General features: G+C 43.7%; 1 protein-coding gene across 2 annotated transcripts in view; it reads right to left on the bottom strand.

Moving 5' to 3' along the window:
* kirrel3l (kirre like nephrin family adhesion molecule 3, like) overlaps nt 1-14,773 on the bottom strand; it is a 33,552-nt gene extending 18,779 nt beyond the window's left edge. For both annotated transcript variants that reach the window (XM_030750172.1, XM_030750173.1), the window contains exon 1: nt 14,126-14,773. In XM_030750172.1, coding sequence (XP_030606032.1) covers nt 14,126-14,165 — 40 coding nt within the window. In that variant the 5' untranslated portion in view covers nt 14,166-14,773. The remainder of the gene's footprint in view (nt 1-14,125) is intronic.
* Between the last annotated feature and the right edge of the window lie 1,510 nt (nt 14,774-16,283).

The raw sequence follows: 16,283 nt of genomic DNA on the forward strand, positions 1-16,283 counted from the left end.
GCTTTCAATATAATTCACTGTGCTTTTACATCATTAACTTCTTGCGCTGCTTGCAAAAGCCCCGGTTTAGTGTGTGCATAACAGCTGACATGGTGGATAAAATAGCAGTGGTTCACAACATGTGGCAGTGAGGCAGCTCAAAGATGAAACAGGAGTGGGGGGAAAAAAATGTAAATCTTTTCAATCTCAGCTGCAGCCATAAAACAAGTAAACAAAACAAATATATCAATAAATGACACGTTAAAATCCATAAAAACAATGAAGAGCTAATGTGAAAATTGCCTCCATCTCTTGCTTTTTTAAAATGCAGTGGAAATGAAAACAAAGGAATTCTCTGCATAGAATCTGTACTGGGACTCTGGCTCTAATGCTCTGGGGTATCAATTAATTTAGTCAAGGGATTTGTGGCCTGCTCTTCCTAATTGAGCCCAGTGGAGGCCCCCTTGGCTCTTCACGATAGGAAGTAGTGCGTTTCATAATTAATATTTTTTTCCCCTTTATTATTATTATTTTTTAATGAGGGTGGTAATGCCGTAAATGTATGCATCTTATTACAGTAAAGGGGCCATCTACACTATTGTTCACTTACGCAGTGTTTGCTGCTGTTGAGATAAATAAAAGAGACAACCTCATTCAGAAGCTGCAGTGGCACATTGAAGTCAGAGCTGCGCTTTTGTGTGTGTTTGAATATAAAACACAGGCAGCTCAATGAGAGTCTCATTAGTGTTGCTTAATATGTGTGCTTTTTAAAGCTTAGAGGTTAATGCCCGACTTGCCTCCATTTCACTGGAGCTCTCTTTAATTTGATGCATAATTCTTTTTTGTCAGCAGCTGACAAGAGCCTCTTCAGAGAAAGCAGCTGAGCTCTGTTGTGAACTCTGCATCCAACAGGAACACAAAGGCACACAAACATTCCTAATTAAACCTGTTCAAAATATTTCTCTTTGCTCTCCCTCTCACGCTCACTCCACATTGCAGAACATATTTCTGAACTATCCTATCTTCCCCATCTCTCTGTCCAGAGAACATAACTCTTGGCGATTAAACAAATTACCTCCTCTCCCAGGAGAGCCATGGATCCGGTGAAGAGAATAAGTGTGTGATTCACAATGCTGCCACCTCTCTGTTCTTACAAACAGCCTTCAAATTGCTGCTTATTAATCAATGTCTGAGGATAGCCTGTGACCAGAATTCCCGTTCTTTTTCTCATCCAGAGGCAATGAAAAGGCAAGTTTTAATTTAACATCAATTTTATGTTCTGTTCATCAGATCGCCCGTAACTTGAAACATTCCTTTAAAATTACTGATGACTAAGAGCTTCCAGAACACAAGAAAGTGAGGGGGAAAAAAAGTGTTACCTGCCGACCTCAATACGTTCTGCTTTGTGCTGAGAAAAAGAAGGGAAGGGGAAAACTAATTTCCTGAAACTCCATTTCTTAAGCGTTGATTAGTAAAGGAGCATAATTAGAGTGAAATGTGAAGTCAGGGTTTTTTCAGATTGCACCACTTCCTCTAGAAAAATCAGGGCATGATTAATGAATAAATGATTAATGAGCGAACTAATTAATCAATTAATTATTAAGCAAGCACTCTGAACAAGAAATGGGTAGGATGACAGTGAACAGTGGATAAGAGATTTTTAGGCTGTGTGTTAGACAAAAAGGATTTAGGATAATCTGCCTGTTTGTTCTGTCAGTTTGTTTTGTCTTCTGATAAAGAGGAGGATGAAGAAGGAAGTGGAAGACTGGAGATGCAAAGTTTAGTACTTGATTTGAGCTTCCTGAGTCAGACAGCAGTGTATTGCGTGAGAGCAACGACCCCAAGCTGCAACGTCTGCAAATAACCCCAGGTCAGGTCTCGGGATTATACAGCAGTGAAGCCTGACATAAGTCAGATGCAGTGATGATGTTTGCACTGGGCTGTATGTTGCCATGCGACCTCCAATCATCACCTCTGGAAAGGATCAGGGTATAGTTCCCTTCACTAACCAGTCATTTCTCCTCCCCTGTCTTTAACTAGGACACCCCATCAATCTTTGATAATCTGCAGTGTGGGTCTCCCCAGTGTGACCAGGCTGATGAGACATCACAGCAGGGATTGATGTATGAAATGCAGCCTCCAAATGTAACTGTGATATACTGGACCGTTTCAAGTCAGGTTTGACCTTTTTTTTCCTAGATATTAATCGCTGCAGTGAAAGAATGTATGTGAGATATATCTCTCCCCCAGGAGCTCTGCACTCTTTATTCTTTGGCATGGGTTTTCTTCTAGGTGGGTTTTTCATGTCTGCCAAAAGTTCCCAGAGCTGCTACACAACAGGATATGGGACACAAAATATTATTTTATAAGCAGTTTATTGTTTCTATTAAAATGCAGCATTACTCTAAAGCTGCATTTTCCCCACCTTCCCCTGACACCCGGAAACACATCCTCAAAGCAAGAACATGAGAGAGGGATCTTTCATCCTTGCATATTTTTCCTGCCGTTTACTGCTGGCCTTATTAAGAGAGTTGTGAGTGACGGAGGCAGAGTGTGCTGGGAGAGTCTCAGGGGGCTTTGATGGAGGCAAGCGATGGAGCTGTAGCAAGCTAGGGGCAAGATCATTCTTACGTTTATCCAGTCAAAGTGCTTTTTAAAGTTCTTTGTCTAGATATCCTTTTCCCTAACAGTCCTTTTATTTCTGCGTTTGTTCTAGTCTATTCTTTTCCTCTAATGGCCAAGGGCTGCACCAGTGCTGCATTCTGTCCTAATCATACCATGGCATTGCAGATTTCCTTAGAGTCAACTGGGTGTGAATGGGTCTTTGTCACAGTGGGTGGGTTGGCTCATTGACTGTGAAACCCTGGACATATGGTGGCTGTGTGTTGGGATGTATCATAGCAGAGAATGCCATGGGTTGGGCTCTCGACCCTTGTCTGGCCTTTAACACCTTACCGGCTGCACCAAAGTCTGTGGTTTGATGAACTTAAACACTTCATTGTGTGTTTTGTCTTGGGGTGTGTTTTTTTTGTTCACTCTGGATAAAGAATGAGCAGTTTGCAGTAGGGGCAGATGTGTGTTATGTGACTGTTTTACCAAACATGTAACGCATGCCTTTTCTTGGGCTGTAGCAACACGCACTGCTCCTCAGCATAACACTTTGTAACACACTGTTTGCATGGTGAAAGTAAAGCAAAGCTGGTATCTCTGGTGGCCAGGCTTCTCGAGAGAAATCTCCTTTTGTCATGGTGTGATGTGACTGTTAAGTGCCTAGCTTTTTCACACATCCACTGCACCTTAGAACTTTTCTAGACATTACCCGATGGAGCTGCATGTGAGGGACGCAATTGTCTGACTCAGTTGAAGCCGACATTATACGGTCTCCATCCTGCCAGATCAATAGTGTAAAGCCTGCGTGATGGTCAATTGAGCTCATGTGAGAATAGTGCAGTTAACAGGCAGAAGAATGCACAGCAGGCAACCAAGTGGGTGCCACGTCTCCAGCCTCCTGCATGCTCTACCCAAGCAGCCCCCCCTGCTTAAATTACACAGTCGTAAGAGCACATCTGAACTGGGCTACCTCTTTTGTGTGCAACATGTGAGAGAAAGAGCAACTTTCATGGCACTGCCGCCCAAATGTCATGCAAAGAAAAATCCGTTTAGATTCTAATCGTATCTGATTATACTGCAAAAACAACATAAGCAAAGTTTTAGCATTTGAAACGCGTCCCTTGAGCGCTCTCTTCTCTTTCATGCATTATATCTATCTCTCTGCAAAACAAGAGTTTGCAGGTCACATTTACTAAGAGGCCTCTGGTTTGGGGCTCTGATAAACAAGCGAAGCGTTACAGGCTCTTAAACCCAGATGATCGATCATTAGACAGTGTGGAGATAACTCCCTCAGCTTGCCTGCTGGCTACCACTGATCCCCTATCACCCTCACAGGATATGGTATGAATCACAGGAAGTTTAGATCAATCTGTATAGATTGTGCCGTGCGATTACGAATAAAAAAATAAAATAAAGAAATCCAATTTGGCTTATCCACTCAAATGTCTCAGTGTGTTCCTGTGTTTGCATTAGTGTGTGGGTGTGTCTTGTGTATTAAATAATAGCTTTTTAGCGTTCTCCTTATACTGATTTCTACTATTTGCTGAGACATCTCTACAATCTGTCCTACCTTCACTTATTTACTTTGCTTAGTCCATCCTGCTCTTAAATCTCCCTTCTTGAGGGAGTCGTCTTTTAAATCTTAATTAAAACAGACTCCAACCCCCCCCACCCTCCCAGGGGCTGGCTGAAAGCAGCTTAGAACAATCAAGAGGAGGGATTAGAAGTGAGAAGAAAAGAAGAGAAGTGGAGATGCAAGGGGGTGGGGGGTGCAAAAGAAATGGAACGTCAGAGAACAATATTGAGGGGAAAGAGAAAACTGACCCCTTTCCTTCACCCCCTGATTCTCACTCTTTTGCTCTGTCTCTCCTTCTCTCTCGGGGCTCTGGAGTCTTGGCCTCACCTATTGACATTCAGCTTCTCGGCAGATTAAGCAGCGAATGGAGCCTCTGGAAAGGGTAAACACACTGGAGGAACAATGACCAACAGGCGGCAACCTTATTGGATTCTAATTAACTGCCAGGAGAGATGGCTAGGGGCATGTTAAGTGCTGTGGGACACAAGTTAGAGCCCCAAACCTCAAGTACTACAACTTGCATCACCTACTCTCCCCTTGATTCTTGTACATTGTTTCTGTCTTCCCTTTATCTTCTTCTGTATCTCTGTCTCCTTTAGTATTCTTCTATCTTTGAATCTATTTGCCCACTGTTTCACATAAGGCCAATGAGAATGGCAAACAGAGGCACTCCTTGGAGAGCTGCTTGCTGTCCTTCTTGCCTGGGCTACCTCTTTCTTGCCAACCCCCCTCAAACACCCCCCCCCCCCCCCCCCAAACGAGGTAGCCGTTTGAGCAATAAGGTTAAAACAGGCTGAAAAATTGGGAGCGATTATTTGATATTAAACAGATTGAATTATCTGGAGTGAAGAAGAGGGATGAAGAAATGAAGGAGAGCTAAATCATATTTCTGCATCACCCTCAGGAGGAGAACTACTAGAGGGAGAGAGGGAGCTAAATGGGAATGAGCAAATAGCCTATCCTCAATGGTCCGAAATCTGAAAATATAGCCACTTCTTTTCTTTTTCCTTTTTTGGACTCCTGCCCCAATGAACCAGCAGGCTAATTTGAGTGCGAGTCCAAGCAGGTCTCTCTCTATGTGTGAACTTTCTCACTGGTGCAGTGGGTCCTCGGTCTTTGAGTGGTCCCCTGATTAAGCCAGCTCACAATGGTGCCGTGTCTTCCAGGGTCCCCTGTCTGGAACCACAGGCACTAATTAGACTGGTATCATTAATGAGTTAGTGTGAAAGAAGGTCCAGCCCATCCTCGGTTAACACGGGGTGGGTGGGGGGGTGGCAGGTCGTGTGTGTGTGTGTGTGTGTGTGTGTGTGTGTGGGGGGGGGGGGGGGGTAATGCCCCACTGGAGACAGGCCATCGGCACCTCAGTGAACATATAAAGCAATTCATTAATTGGTGTGAAAACTCACATGCAAACTATAGAGCCATACATGTGCAAACACAGACACACATGCACACACTCACACCTCGGTGTGAATACACATACTAATGTAAGGCTACTCTATGAAGGCATTGCTTGTTAACACATTACCTGGGATCAAAGAGGCAACAACTGGAAGGAGAGAAGCCTGGAAGAGCCATTATTTGTTGAGGAAAATTGCAGCCCAATGTTGTGTTTGTCCTTTGGCAAACCTGGCAGAAAAAAGGTTTCCACCATTTCACAAAACCGAAGGATCTTTTTCCTCCTCACCATCATGTGAGGGACTCTTTGAAATACTCAGAGTATGTTTTTTTTTTTTTTTTTTAAATCAAAGCTGGGAGGAAATGAATCAGAGCTTCACTTGTGATCTAAGCCCGGAGATATAAAGGGGATCCACATGACTACTGTCCATTTCCACACCATTACAGCAACAGTCATGGCTGTAATAGGTTGAATTGGGCCATTGATTTCTCTCATGCACCCTCTCTTTCACCCACAAAACTAGTCTCTGCCAGTTCTGAGATACACCCAGTTCTTTTTTAACTAAACATCACATGCTCAAAGACAGCTCACACAAAACTGAAATCTAAACCACAAAAGAGCACAGACACACTCAGTCACACACAAACACATGGCCGATGCAATATGTCCCAGCTTGAGTTCCTGGGGAGTTAAACAAAGAACTGAGTTTAAATTGGCTTTTAAAGAACTCCCCAGAACAATCATGGAGTTGACTTGAGCCACGATAGAGTGTCAGAAGACTGTTTAGAGAAAGAAAGGTAGTTAGGCTGTGGTCTATAGTGGAGTGAGTCGCTAATCTATAGTGTGCCGACGCAAGAGCTTTTCTCTCTTCAATAGTCCTCCAGTCAGCCCTGACTGCCCTTCAATCTTTGGTTAGCTGTTTTAACTGGCCTGTGATTGTGTGGCTTCATTAGGGGCCCATTTATCTTTCCCTGTACTACAGTCCTAAAAGGCTACATGACATGTTCAACACACCCATGCACCGCCTACACACGAACCTGAGCAGATGCACAACTCCATTAGCACATGAAGAGAATTTAACAGGGATTTGTGCTTGCTAGAATCACAGACCAGTTAGCTGAAAAAAACTATCAGAGTTTCTCCCCAAACTGAGATAGTTTTAACAAATTTTTGACTTCTCTGTCCTCTACAGCAGGTATCCTCCATCTGCTAATCAGCTTTCCTGCAGCTTCATCACTTTGTAAAAAGTCTCTAAAAAAAAAAAAATGTTCAGGCGATGTAGACTGCGAAGTGTTTGGTATGTGGCTGTGTTGTAGTGTAATGCTGCCTGAACAAAATAGCAGACCCTGTGACCCCATGACCCCACATAGACAGAGACCCTCCCAAACAAGCCACAGCAAACAGCCTTCTGTAGCCACTCAGTGCCTTTGATCTGAAGAAGCTGAGATGAGATCTGCTTCCTCTTCCCTCTCTTCCCTCTCTTCTCTTTTGCCCTTTTCTCTTTTCCTTTACAGCATCGCCTTATACTTCTCCCTCCCCACCCGCTGAGCAGGTGTATTAAATGAGGTGACTATTCCAGCAGCACTGAGCCGCACCTCAAAGTACTGTCTGTGAAGAGGGCTTTTCTCTCCCTCCCTCTTATCTTTTATCCTTTCTATCGCCCCGTCTCCTTTACTGTCCCTTTTCCTTTTCCTTTCCCTTTATCCCTCTCCATCCCCTTTACTACATTTAACATGTTTCCTCGCACTCTTGAATTTGAAATGGAGAGGGCCATGCCTCTCATCTATTCAAATTCATCTGCACCTCCCCGTCTATCTCCCTTTGCGCATCTCTCGGCCTATTGTCTGTTTAGCTATATGTCTAATTATGCTGTCTCACTTATGCAATTAGCGCAAAAATAAATGGCTGCCATAGCTTTGTGTCTCCTCTTCACCCCTCCCATTGCAGGCTCTGAGAAAACAAATTATAGAGAACAATAGGTACAAATGGCTTCTGCACCAAACCACATGATGGATGCAGCCTGGGTTCCCTGCATCTCATCCCTTCCTTTTTCTCTTCCTCACTCACTCTCTTTACTCTCCCTCCCATCTCCATTATCTTCGGCTCTATATGTCTCTGTTTGGATACAGGGGAGGACTTGAGCACTCTTTTGCCCAACTACCCGATCATTGTATGGCTGTATCATCTGTCTTCCCTTCTTGGCAATGACACCATATTTACACTGACATCATATTAAGCAGGGTCCTTTTTTATACCTTTCTTTGTCTTTCTCTCTCTCTTCTCCTGTCTCTTTCCCTTTCCCTGCTGTTGTCTCCACAAGAACTCTCTTCTCCTCTATCCCCAAGAGCATTCTATACACCATGACTGCAAAGCAAACGCTTGGGACTTTCTAAAGCAAACAGCAAGCATCCTGTGCCATAGCCCCATCTGTGGATAGTTTGAGCAGGGAACAATCAGTCCCTCTCCTCCTCGTCTGCTTCGTTCTCTTTCCAGCCCCCTGGGATCTGCACAGCACTAGGATGCCTCAGTCAGACGGGTGCAATGTGCTGGAACAATGGTTGGGCTGCTTCCTCCAGGAGGGGTGTTAGGTTTACCTCAGCCAGCTTGGGAAGCACTTAGCCATGTGTTCTTGCCCTCCTTGCTGATGCTTCGCAGGAATGTGGCAGAAAAGCTTTCCAGCATACGGCTCCCTTACTTATCCCTCATACACCTGCTTTCCCCAACTCACACACTAACACAGGTACACACACCGCCACTTTCTTTGCATTCAAGTGTACGCTTGAGATCTAATGTTTAGCCTGAGGTGCTATTAATCCCCCTCGGACTTGCAGTCAGTTACAACTTTTTTTTTTTGGTTTTTGTTCACCTCTGCTATGCCGAAAGAAAAACAGCAGGTTTGGTTTCCATTGAAACAAGCATATCCATTACCTGAAATGCTAGGCTCCTGGCAGTAAATCCCTTTGACCCCTCTGCTTCCCTTTTCTTTCTTTCCTTTCCTCCTCCTATTCTCATGCTGAGCCCATTGTTGTTTTTGCATCAGCTTTCTTTGCCAAAAACAGGCTTCAGGAGAGAGACACACCCTTCTACCAGTTCAACTGACACCCAACTCAACCAGCCACACACATTCTTCGCTGTTACTCACATCTCAACACAGCTCAATAACATTAACATGTTTTCCCATTGAGGGAGCTGCAGTTAAAGGCATGATCAATACGCTTTGACTGACATCCCTCAGTTGATAGCAAATTGGCTGCCTTCTCTCGCAGACCTCCCAGGGCGAGTTTCTCAACCCTCTCTGAAATTCTCCGCCGAAGAAATGTAAATAAAAGACACGGCTACACTTTCTCCAATCCTTCACAAAGTAAACAACAACAACAGCAACACAGAACAACAACAACAACAACAACAACAACACAGAACAACAACAACAACACAGAACAATCTTTCATTGCGCAGAGGAAGAAGAGAGCAAGCCACAGCCAACCCACTATTTTGGTTAATGGTTGAGTCACTAACACGATATTAGCCATGGTGTTCCAGGCAGTTTGAACTGTTAGGAAGGAGTGATGAAAAAGAGAATAAGAAGGGATGGTGGAGTTCAAGGAACAAGTAGTTAGAATATTTATTCCCACAAGAGGATACAATCTTTCCATTTCTAATAAAGTGAGCAGCAGGCAGTCACTCTCTTGTTTCCTTGAATGTGTTTTTCACCCCTAGCTGGTTGAGAAGATGACATGTCCTGAGAGCTGGAGCATCATTAATTAGACAGTTGGACTTTGACTAATCGCTCCAGAAAAAGCACACAGCCCCGAAGATGCCAAACACTCATCTCGGCTCATCATCCACAGCCCCAGTGTGCGCCCTTGACCTCTGTGGGTGCGCATGTGTGTTTCGGGTGTTGCTTCCGTGAGCTCCTTGTGATTCATTTCTGGATGATGTGCACACACTATAAGCCCTAGTGCACGCTGCTGAATATTTCACGTCCTTCTAATCAAGTGCCACTGCCAATCAAAGTTCACGCAAAGAGAGTAAAAAAAAAATAGAAGTAAAATAAACAATAAATCCAGTGCTAAATAAATGTTGTCTGATGGGATTCCTAACTGAACGGTTTCCTGAAACTCTTTCCAGCTGCCAGAATTCTACTCCAATAAAGCTACTGTATCTTTAATGCAAGGTTAAGGAAAGCGGCTGGTGAAGATAACACAGGAACAGATATTGCTGCAACGCAGAAGATAAATTTCAATTTGCTGTTGGTTTCTGTGTCTCAGCAGGAGATATGAAATTCTTGTCTTGCAGGGCAAGAATTGATTGGAAAATAAAAATGAATGTGTGGTCTAGTGCATCTGTTGTATGTTGGTTTCTGGGCTTAAGGTCTTTTGAAATGGTGATATATCTTTCTAAAAGGAAGTGACACTTGCATTTTAGGGGAAGATAATGCAATACAATTCTTTCTTAAAATAGCTGCGACTGTATAAATACAACTCTTTCCCTTGGGGTCTGTTTTAATGACATGCACAGAATTAATCCCACTTTCTTTCTCTCTCTATTCTTTCCATTACTCTGTTTGTACAGAAGAATGAAAGAGTCAACAAATGTGTGCTGTCCCCACCCGTCTCTGTATGCTCGTGATACAGCCTGAAGAGTCACAACTGGGGAAGAAGACTCTAGGAAATGGCAGGAAGCTACCATTGTCCTGTTCCCTGTCATTTCCTTTCTGGCTCCTCAAACCACCCCAGAGGAAGACATGCTGAGGATGTGCAGAGACAGACACAAGGAAGGAGTAAGGAGGGAAAAGCGGATGGGTGGGCAGAGGTAATAAGAATATCGCAGAGGCCAAGTGTCATCAACAGTTTGCTACCTGGCTACTTGGGCTTCCTGTGTTGAGCCACACCAGTGTGCACATCCACTTAAGTTGCTAACAGCTGATAACAAAGCCTCAGGACACACTGCCAAGTTCTTTATCTGTGTTTACCCATATGGCAAAGCTGATTAGAGACAAGCAACATTATGAAGCCCCATTGTTTCCTTTCTCATCCCAGTTTCTTCTTCCGTAAATGCTGCAAGTGTGTGTGTGCAGGAAGGGGGACTCGGAGGATATGAAGAAGGGCAGAAAGACAATGCCTCATGTGCGTAACGGGTCTTCAGGATGAAAGGAAGCAACAGGTCATTATTGCAGATTTTGGACTTTCATTACTGCTGGTTTGTGTGTGCCTGTATGTGTGTATGACATCATTTGTGATGAATGCCTTTCTCAGCCAGTCACTGACTAACCTACTGTAACTTCGTTAAAATGCTTAAGAGAGCTAAAATGCATGCCTTTTGATATTGTTTAAAATGTAAAATAAATATATGAATTTATCATTTGTTTTGTGGCCATCTATAAATGTCAGATACAAAAATGAACAACAAACCCACCTTAGACTGAAAATCGAGTTGGCCAAATATTATCTGTATCTTTGCCTTGACTTTGTCTCCTAAATTTTGCGAGGCACTTCTGTTCAGGACTCCGCGTTCAGATTCTGCTGTGTCTGCACTTGGTGCACCTCATATCTTACACGCCTCCTTGGCTGGCTAGAGTTCTTACCTCCAAACTTTCTGCCACTTAGTCTCTCTGCTTTATCTTCGATCTTTGTCATCACAGAGGAAAAGCAAAGAAAGGAGCATGATACAGGGAGAGAAAATGAGAAAGTAAAACAAAGAGAAAGAGCACATTGGTATGTTTGTGTGTGTGTGCGTTTGTGTGACAGAGACAAGCGTAACAACTCGGGGAAAAGGTTAACAATGCTCAGCGGTCTTCTTCGGTGTTTACCCACTGCTTGTCCGCTTAATCATCAAGACACTGGTGACACATCCGAGTCTTACCCCTCCTGTAAGACTCCCCTCCCTCTATCTTCCACTCCCAACTTTGTCTTCAGTCTGACTCCCTCCACAAGAATTCAAAGAGCAGCAAAACAGCAGTTCATGAAATATGCGCAGTTCCCTAAAACAAAACCTCCTAGGCCATGTTGTTACTGCATCCTCAAGCACTGTTGTACTCCATATTTTAAAGACAAATCTGGTAATGGGAAAACCAAGGGTGGTAGGGTGGGAAGGAGACAGCTCAGGCTGCATTTATCACTTCCTCAGCTAGAGTTTATTTCTATGTTTGTGTCTGTATGAGGTATGAATGTGAACAGACTTTCAACCGTTGGTGAAAGTCTCCCATCTGCCTGCGGCCCATTAAGCAGATACGCTCTCCTGTCCCCGTGTTCCACAGTCACACATTCTGCAACCAGGCAAAAGAGCTGTGAGAAGAAGCAAGGTGGAAAATTTCCACACTGCCACACTATAGTGAAACATGAGTGGTGACACGACTTAAGAGGAATGGAGAGAAACTTGTAATCTCAGCTCACAGCCTTTGAACTTGGCCCGATGAGACGCAAGCGACCCAAAGCAAAAGGTTCCAAAGAAGAGCTCACTGAAGATTACTCAGAATACTGATTCAGTGTGGAATCCAATTCCTCTGGGAGCCCAGGGGACTATCCGGGAAAGTAAATTATCTGTGTTGTACAAGACTACATACTCACAAATGTATGCAATATGCCATACATAAATTTCAAAGTGAAGCCATGTGTTGGAGCCAAATTTCAGTACTACAAAATACATTTATGAGTGCAAAGAATTTCGAGCATCTGTGACTCTTTATAAGACTGACACAATAAATGAGGTCTAGGGTCTCTTAGGTTCTAATTAGGGCAGCTGTTACCATTTTCATTATTTGTGTGCGTGAGTGTGAAAGGGGGGAGATAGAGAGAGTGTGTGCATGCGCGTGTGTGTTGGGGGTCCGGAAAATATGCCACTGTCTGGCTACTGCTCCTTCTCATCCAGCTGTTGCTAGTCTGTCAGGGAGTGGAGGTTTACTGGTGTCATATCCCTCCCCCGAGCCTTGAATAATGACAAAACCACACTGAGGATAAAGATGTATGCACAACAAATGGCCATTAGGCACGCTTTGCCTTTTTGCAGAGAGCTGTTGAAAGTGTGCGTGATTCAGTCAGGAAACTACACTGCGTCTGTCTGAGGCGAAGATACAAAAAGCCTGAAGGATTTCAGTTTCATTATTCCATCTTTTCTCCCCGCCCCGGAAAACATCTGTGTTTAGTGTGATGTTGTTGTCTATTCTGGTGCATTTAAATTTAATTATTTTTTTCTCCCCCCAAAAAGTGTTAATACCACGCGCTAGTTTATCGACGCTGAAAAATGCTGATAAGTCCACAGTTGCTCAGTGTTAATTGCTGAAAGCTTCTTTTCTGCAACAAGAGCAGCGCAAAACGGTTCAAATAGATTATACCAGCTGTTCAAAAAGCCTGCTCGTTCGTAATGATTGCGTTTACACCGAAAAACACATCTGTTTTTTGTATCATTGTGTTTATTCAGTTAAAGGATAACTGATAATAAGTTAAATTGTTGAAGTGTGGATGGAACACAAAGCTGACAAATCACATTTGGAAACAAGGCGTGCGTCAAAACTCAATTTATTTTTTTCAAAATGGCTTGAAAATCGAAGCATTTTGAAATGTTGATATTGGTTATTCTGAATATTTTTGTTATAATGACTCAAACTCCGTTCTGCAAATAAAAAGCAACAGGGGTCGGCGGTGGTGTTTGTATAGAAGGGAGCGGGGGCAAACAGGTGCATTATGTCTGCCCGTCTCAAGAAAAACAAATGCTCTCCCTCTCTAGTTTGTGTCTCTCTCATCCTCTCTGCCCCTTACTTACTCGTCACCCCCCCCCCCCCCCCCCCCCCCCAACCCCCTTTCCCGCACTCACTCTCTTCATCTCAAATGCATGTCCCCGGGAGACCACGCTGCCCCCCGTGATGGATATACTATGTCTGTTTTTGCCCGTTTACGCACCACATGTAAAGAAAAAAGAAAACTTTAGAAGCAACCCTATCAGCCCAGTAGAACCCCCCTCTGGCTTTAGTTTTTGATTACGGGATATCAGTGCAACACTGACCAACTTCGGGGGCAAAAGATGCAGCGCGCCGCACTGAGATATCTCATTCCCAGCTCTAGTTGTTCTGTTCTCACCTGCTTAAATAACCATTCTCGGCCATTCCCCGTTTTAAAGGCACACTTGCGTGTGGAGAGAAACTGCGGTCCGGCGCAACCGGTACCCAGGTTTAAGAAACCATATAAGTTAAACTTTCCGTTTGTGCGCCCTCGAATCATAATCCTGAGCCTGTCCACTAAAACAGACAGCTCACTTCGCTCAGCCTTCCGATGTTTGAATAATAGGAAAAAAAAAATCACTGCAAACCCCAGTTACGCAGTGCCATTTCTCATCCAGGACTGCTCGCAGACAGTAAAACCTCCTGATGTAATCACTCTTTCAAAACTAATTAAACATTTACCAGCAATTAACAGCAGTGAAATGTAGCATTGCAGCAGATCAGATGCCCCGCTACTATAGCAGCGCACTGAATGTCTTGACGCAGCGCGCCAGTATGGAGCGCGGTCCATCCTTCCCAATAATAAAGACCTGCGTGGTAAATGATGACAAATCATAGTATGTCCTACCTGTGACCATAAGGCAAAAGATGAGGTATAACGAAGACATTTTAGTTGTTCTGGCCGCTGATTGTTTTTCTGTGGGAAGAGTCTTGCTCTGTCTATGCGACTGAGCTGGTTATGGTCCACCGCGGCACCGGGATGAGGATAACCGGAGATTCTTCTATAATAACATCCAGTTTAAAGAAATGACTCAGAATGGTCCGAACAGTCAGTAAACTCGCAGTTAACAATACATCTCCACAGTTGATAACTTTCCCTTCTGCATCAGCTTCTTTCCCAGTGTCCGTTCGTTGCCACTGTGGCACAGCTCTTGCCTCACTGTGTTCTCCAGCAGTCCATTAGAGAATCGGGCATTTCAATCAGTAGGTTCATCCAGAGTCCACTTTGTAACCTGCTTCAGCATGCCGCACGAAAAAAGCGATCACTCCTCCTCGACAGTGCGCAGTGATAACCTCCGTGAAGTTACCTCTCGCCCCTCCGCTGGAGTCTCTCACTGTGTTCCCTCTGTAACACACTCACTCCCGCTTCACTCTCTCATACTCTTCCCCGATCGGTCTCCTCGGTTTACTTCTCTCTCTCTCTCCTGCCAATTGGAAATGCGCACTGACAGTCATCTGGTGGTGGTAGTGGGTAGCCAAATCTGGCAGAAGCTGAGCCAGAGGAGCCCCTCTTCCTCAGATGCTTGCCGGGGGGGGTGGGTGTGTGTGTGTGTGTGGGGTGGGGGGATGGCCCCCGCCCCTAGGGGGCTGCGATTGGCTGAGTGGGCATCACGAGGAGGGCATTTAAAAAAAACTTATTCTCAGTTAAATGACTGCTCTAACAGCTTTGGGTGGAAAAACACTTGAAAAAATATGAATCCACAGAATATAATGATGGAAAGGCAATGTGGCCCGTGTTCTGTAGGGGGAAATATAGACTCCTGCTGTGGGCATCAGTTTACTTCTTCTACTCCAAATCATTTACAGAATGAAAAATTATTTGCCCCTTTCCTGGTTTCTTAGGTTTTTTTTGCATATTTTTTACACTTAAATGTTTCAGATCAGCAAACAAATTTTTATATAGACAAAAAATAATCAGAGTAAATACAAAATGCAGTTTTTAAATGATGATTTCATTTTTTAAGGAAAAAAAAAAGGCTGTCCAAACCTGCCTGACCCTGTGTGAAAAAGTAATTGCCCCCTAAACCTAAAAACCCTTGGCAGCTGGAACTGCAATTGTTTGCAACAACTGGCAATGAGTCTTTCACATCACTGTGGAGGAATTTTGGCCAACTCTTCTTTGCAGAATTGTTTTAATTCAGACACATTGGAGGGTTTTCGAGCATGAAAGGACTGTTTACGATTATGCCAACTGATCTCAATCAGATTTAAGCCTGGACTTTGCCTAGCTCCAAAACCTTCATTTTGTTTTCTGAGCCACCCAGAGGTAGATATGCTGGTATGTTTCAGATCATTGTTCTGCTGTATAACCCAAGTGCTATTAAGCTTCAGGGCATGAACTGCTGGCTGGACATTTTCCTTCAGGATTCTCTGTTGAACAGCAGAATTCACGGTTCCATCGATTACAGCAAGCTGTCCAGGTCCTGAAGCAGCGAAGCAGCCACAGACCATCACACTACCACCACCATGTTTAACTGTTGGTATGATGTTCGCTTTATGAAATGCTTTGTTAGTTTTCTGCCAGATGTAACGGCACTCAAACTTTTCAAAATGTTAAACTTTTTTCTCGTCAGCCCACAGAATATTTCCCCAAAAGTCTTCAAGGTCATCGAGATGTTTTTTTGTAAAGGTGAGACGAGCCTTTGTGTTCTTTTTGATCAGAAGTGGTTTTCACCTTGGAATTCACCCATTAATGCCATTTTTTTTAAAACCCAGTCTCTTTCTTATTGTTTAATTATGAACACTGACCTTAACTGAGACGTGTGAGGCCTTCAGCTCATCAGATGCTGTTCTGGGTTCTTCAGTGACTTCCTGGATGAGTCGTCAATGTGATAAACATGCAAAAAAAAAACTATCGCAGGAAGGGGCAAATATTTTTTCACAGTATTATATACTTCTATATAAAAAAACAAAGCAGTACTATATAAGAGCCTAGAGGTACAGGTTGTAATATTGATCTTATTTATTGTAACAAACTCAATACATAGCCTACTGAATTTCAGATT

The sequence above is a fragment of the Archocentrus centrarchus genome, chromosome 16, assembly GCF_007364275.1.
Source record: "Archocentrus centrarchus isolate MPI-CPG fArcCen1 chromosome 16, fArcCen1, whole genome shotgun sequence".
NCBI classification, from domain to species: Eukaryota; Metazoa; Chordata; class Actinopteri; order Cichliformes; family Cichlidae; genus Archocentrus; species Archocentrus centrarchus.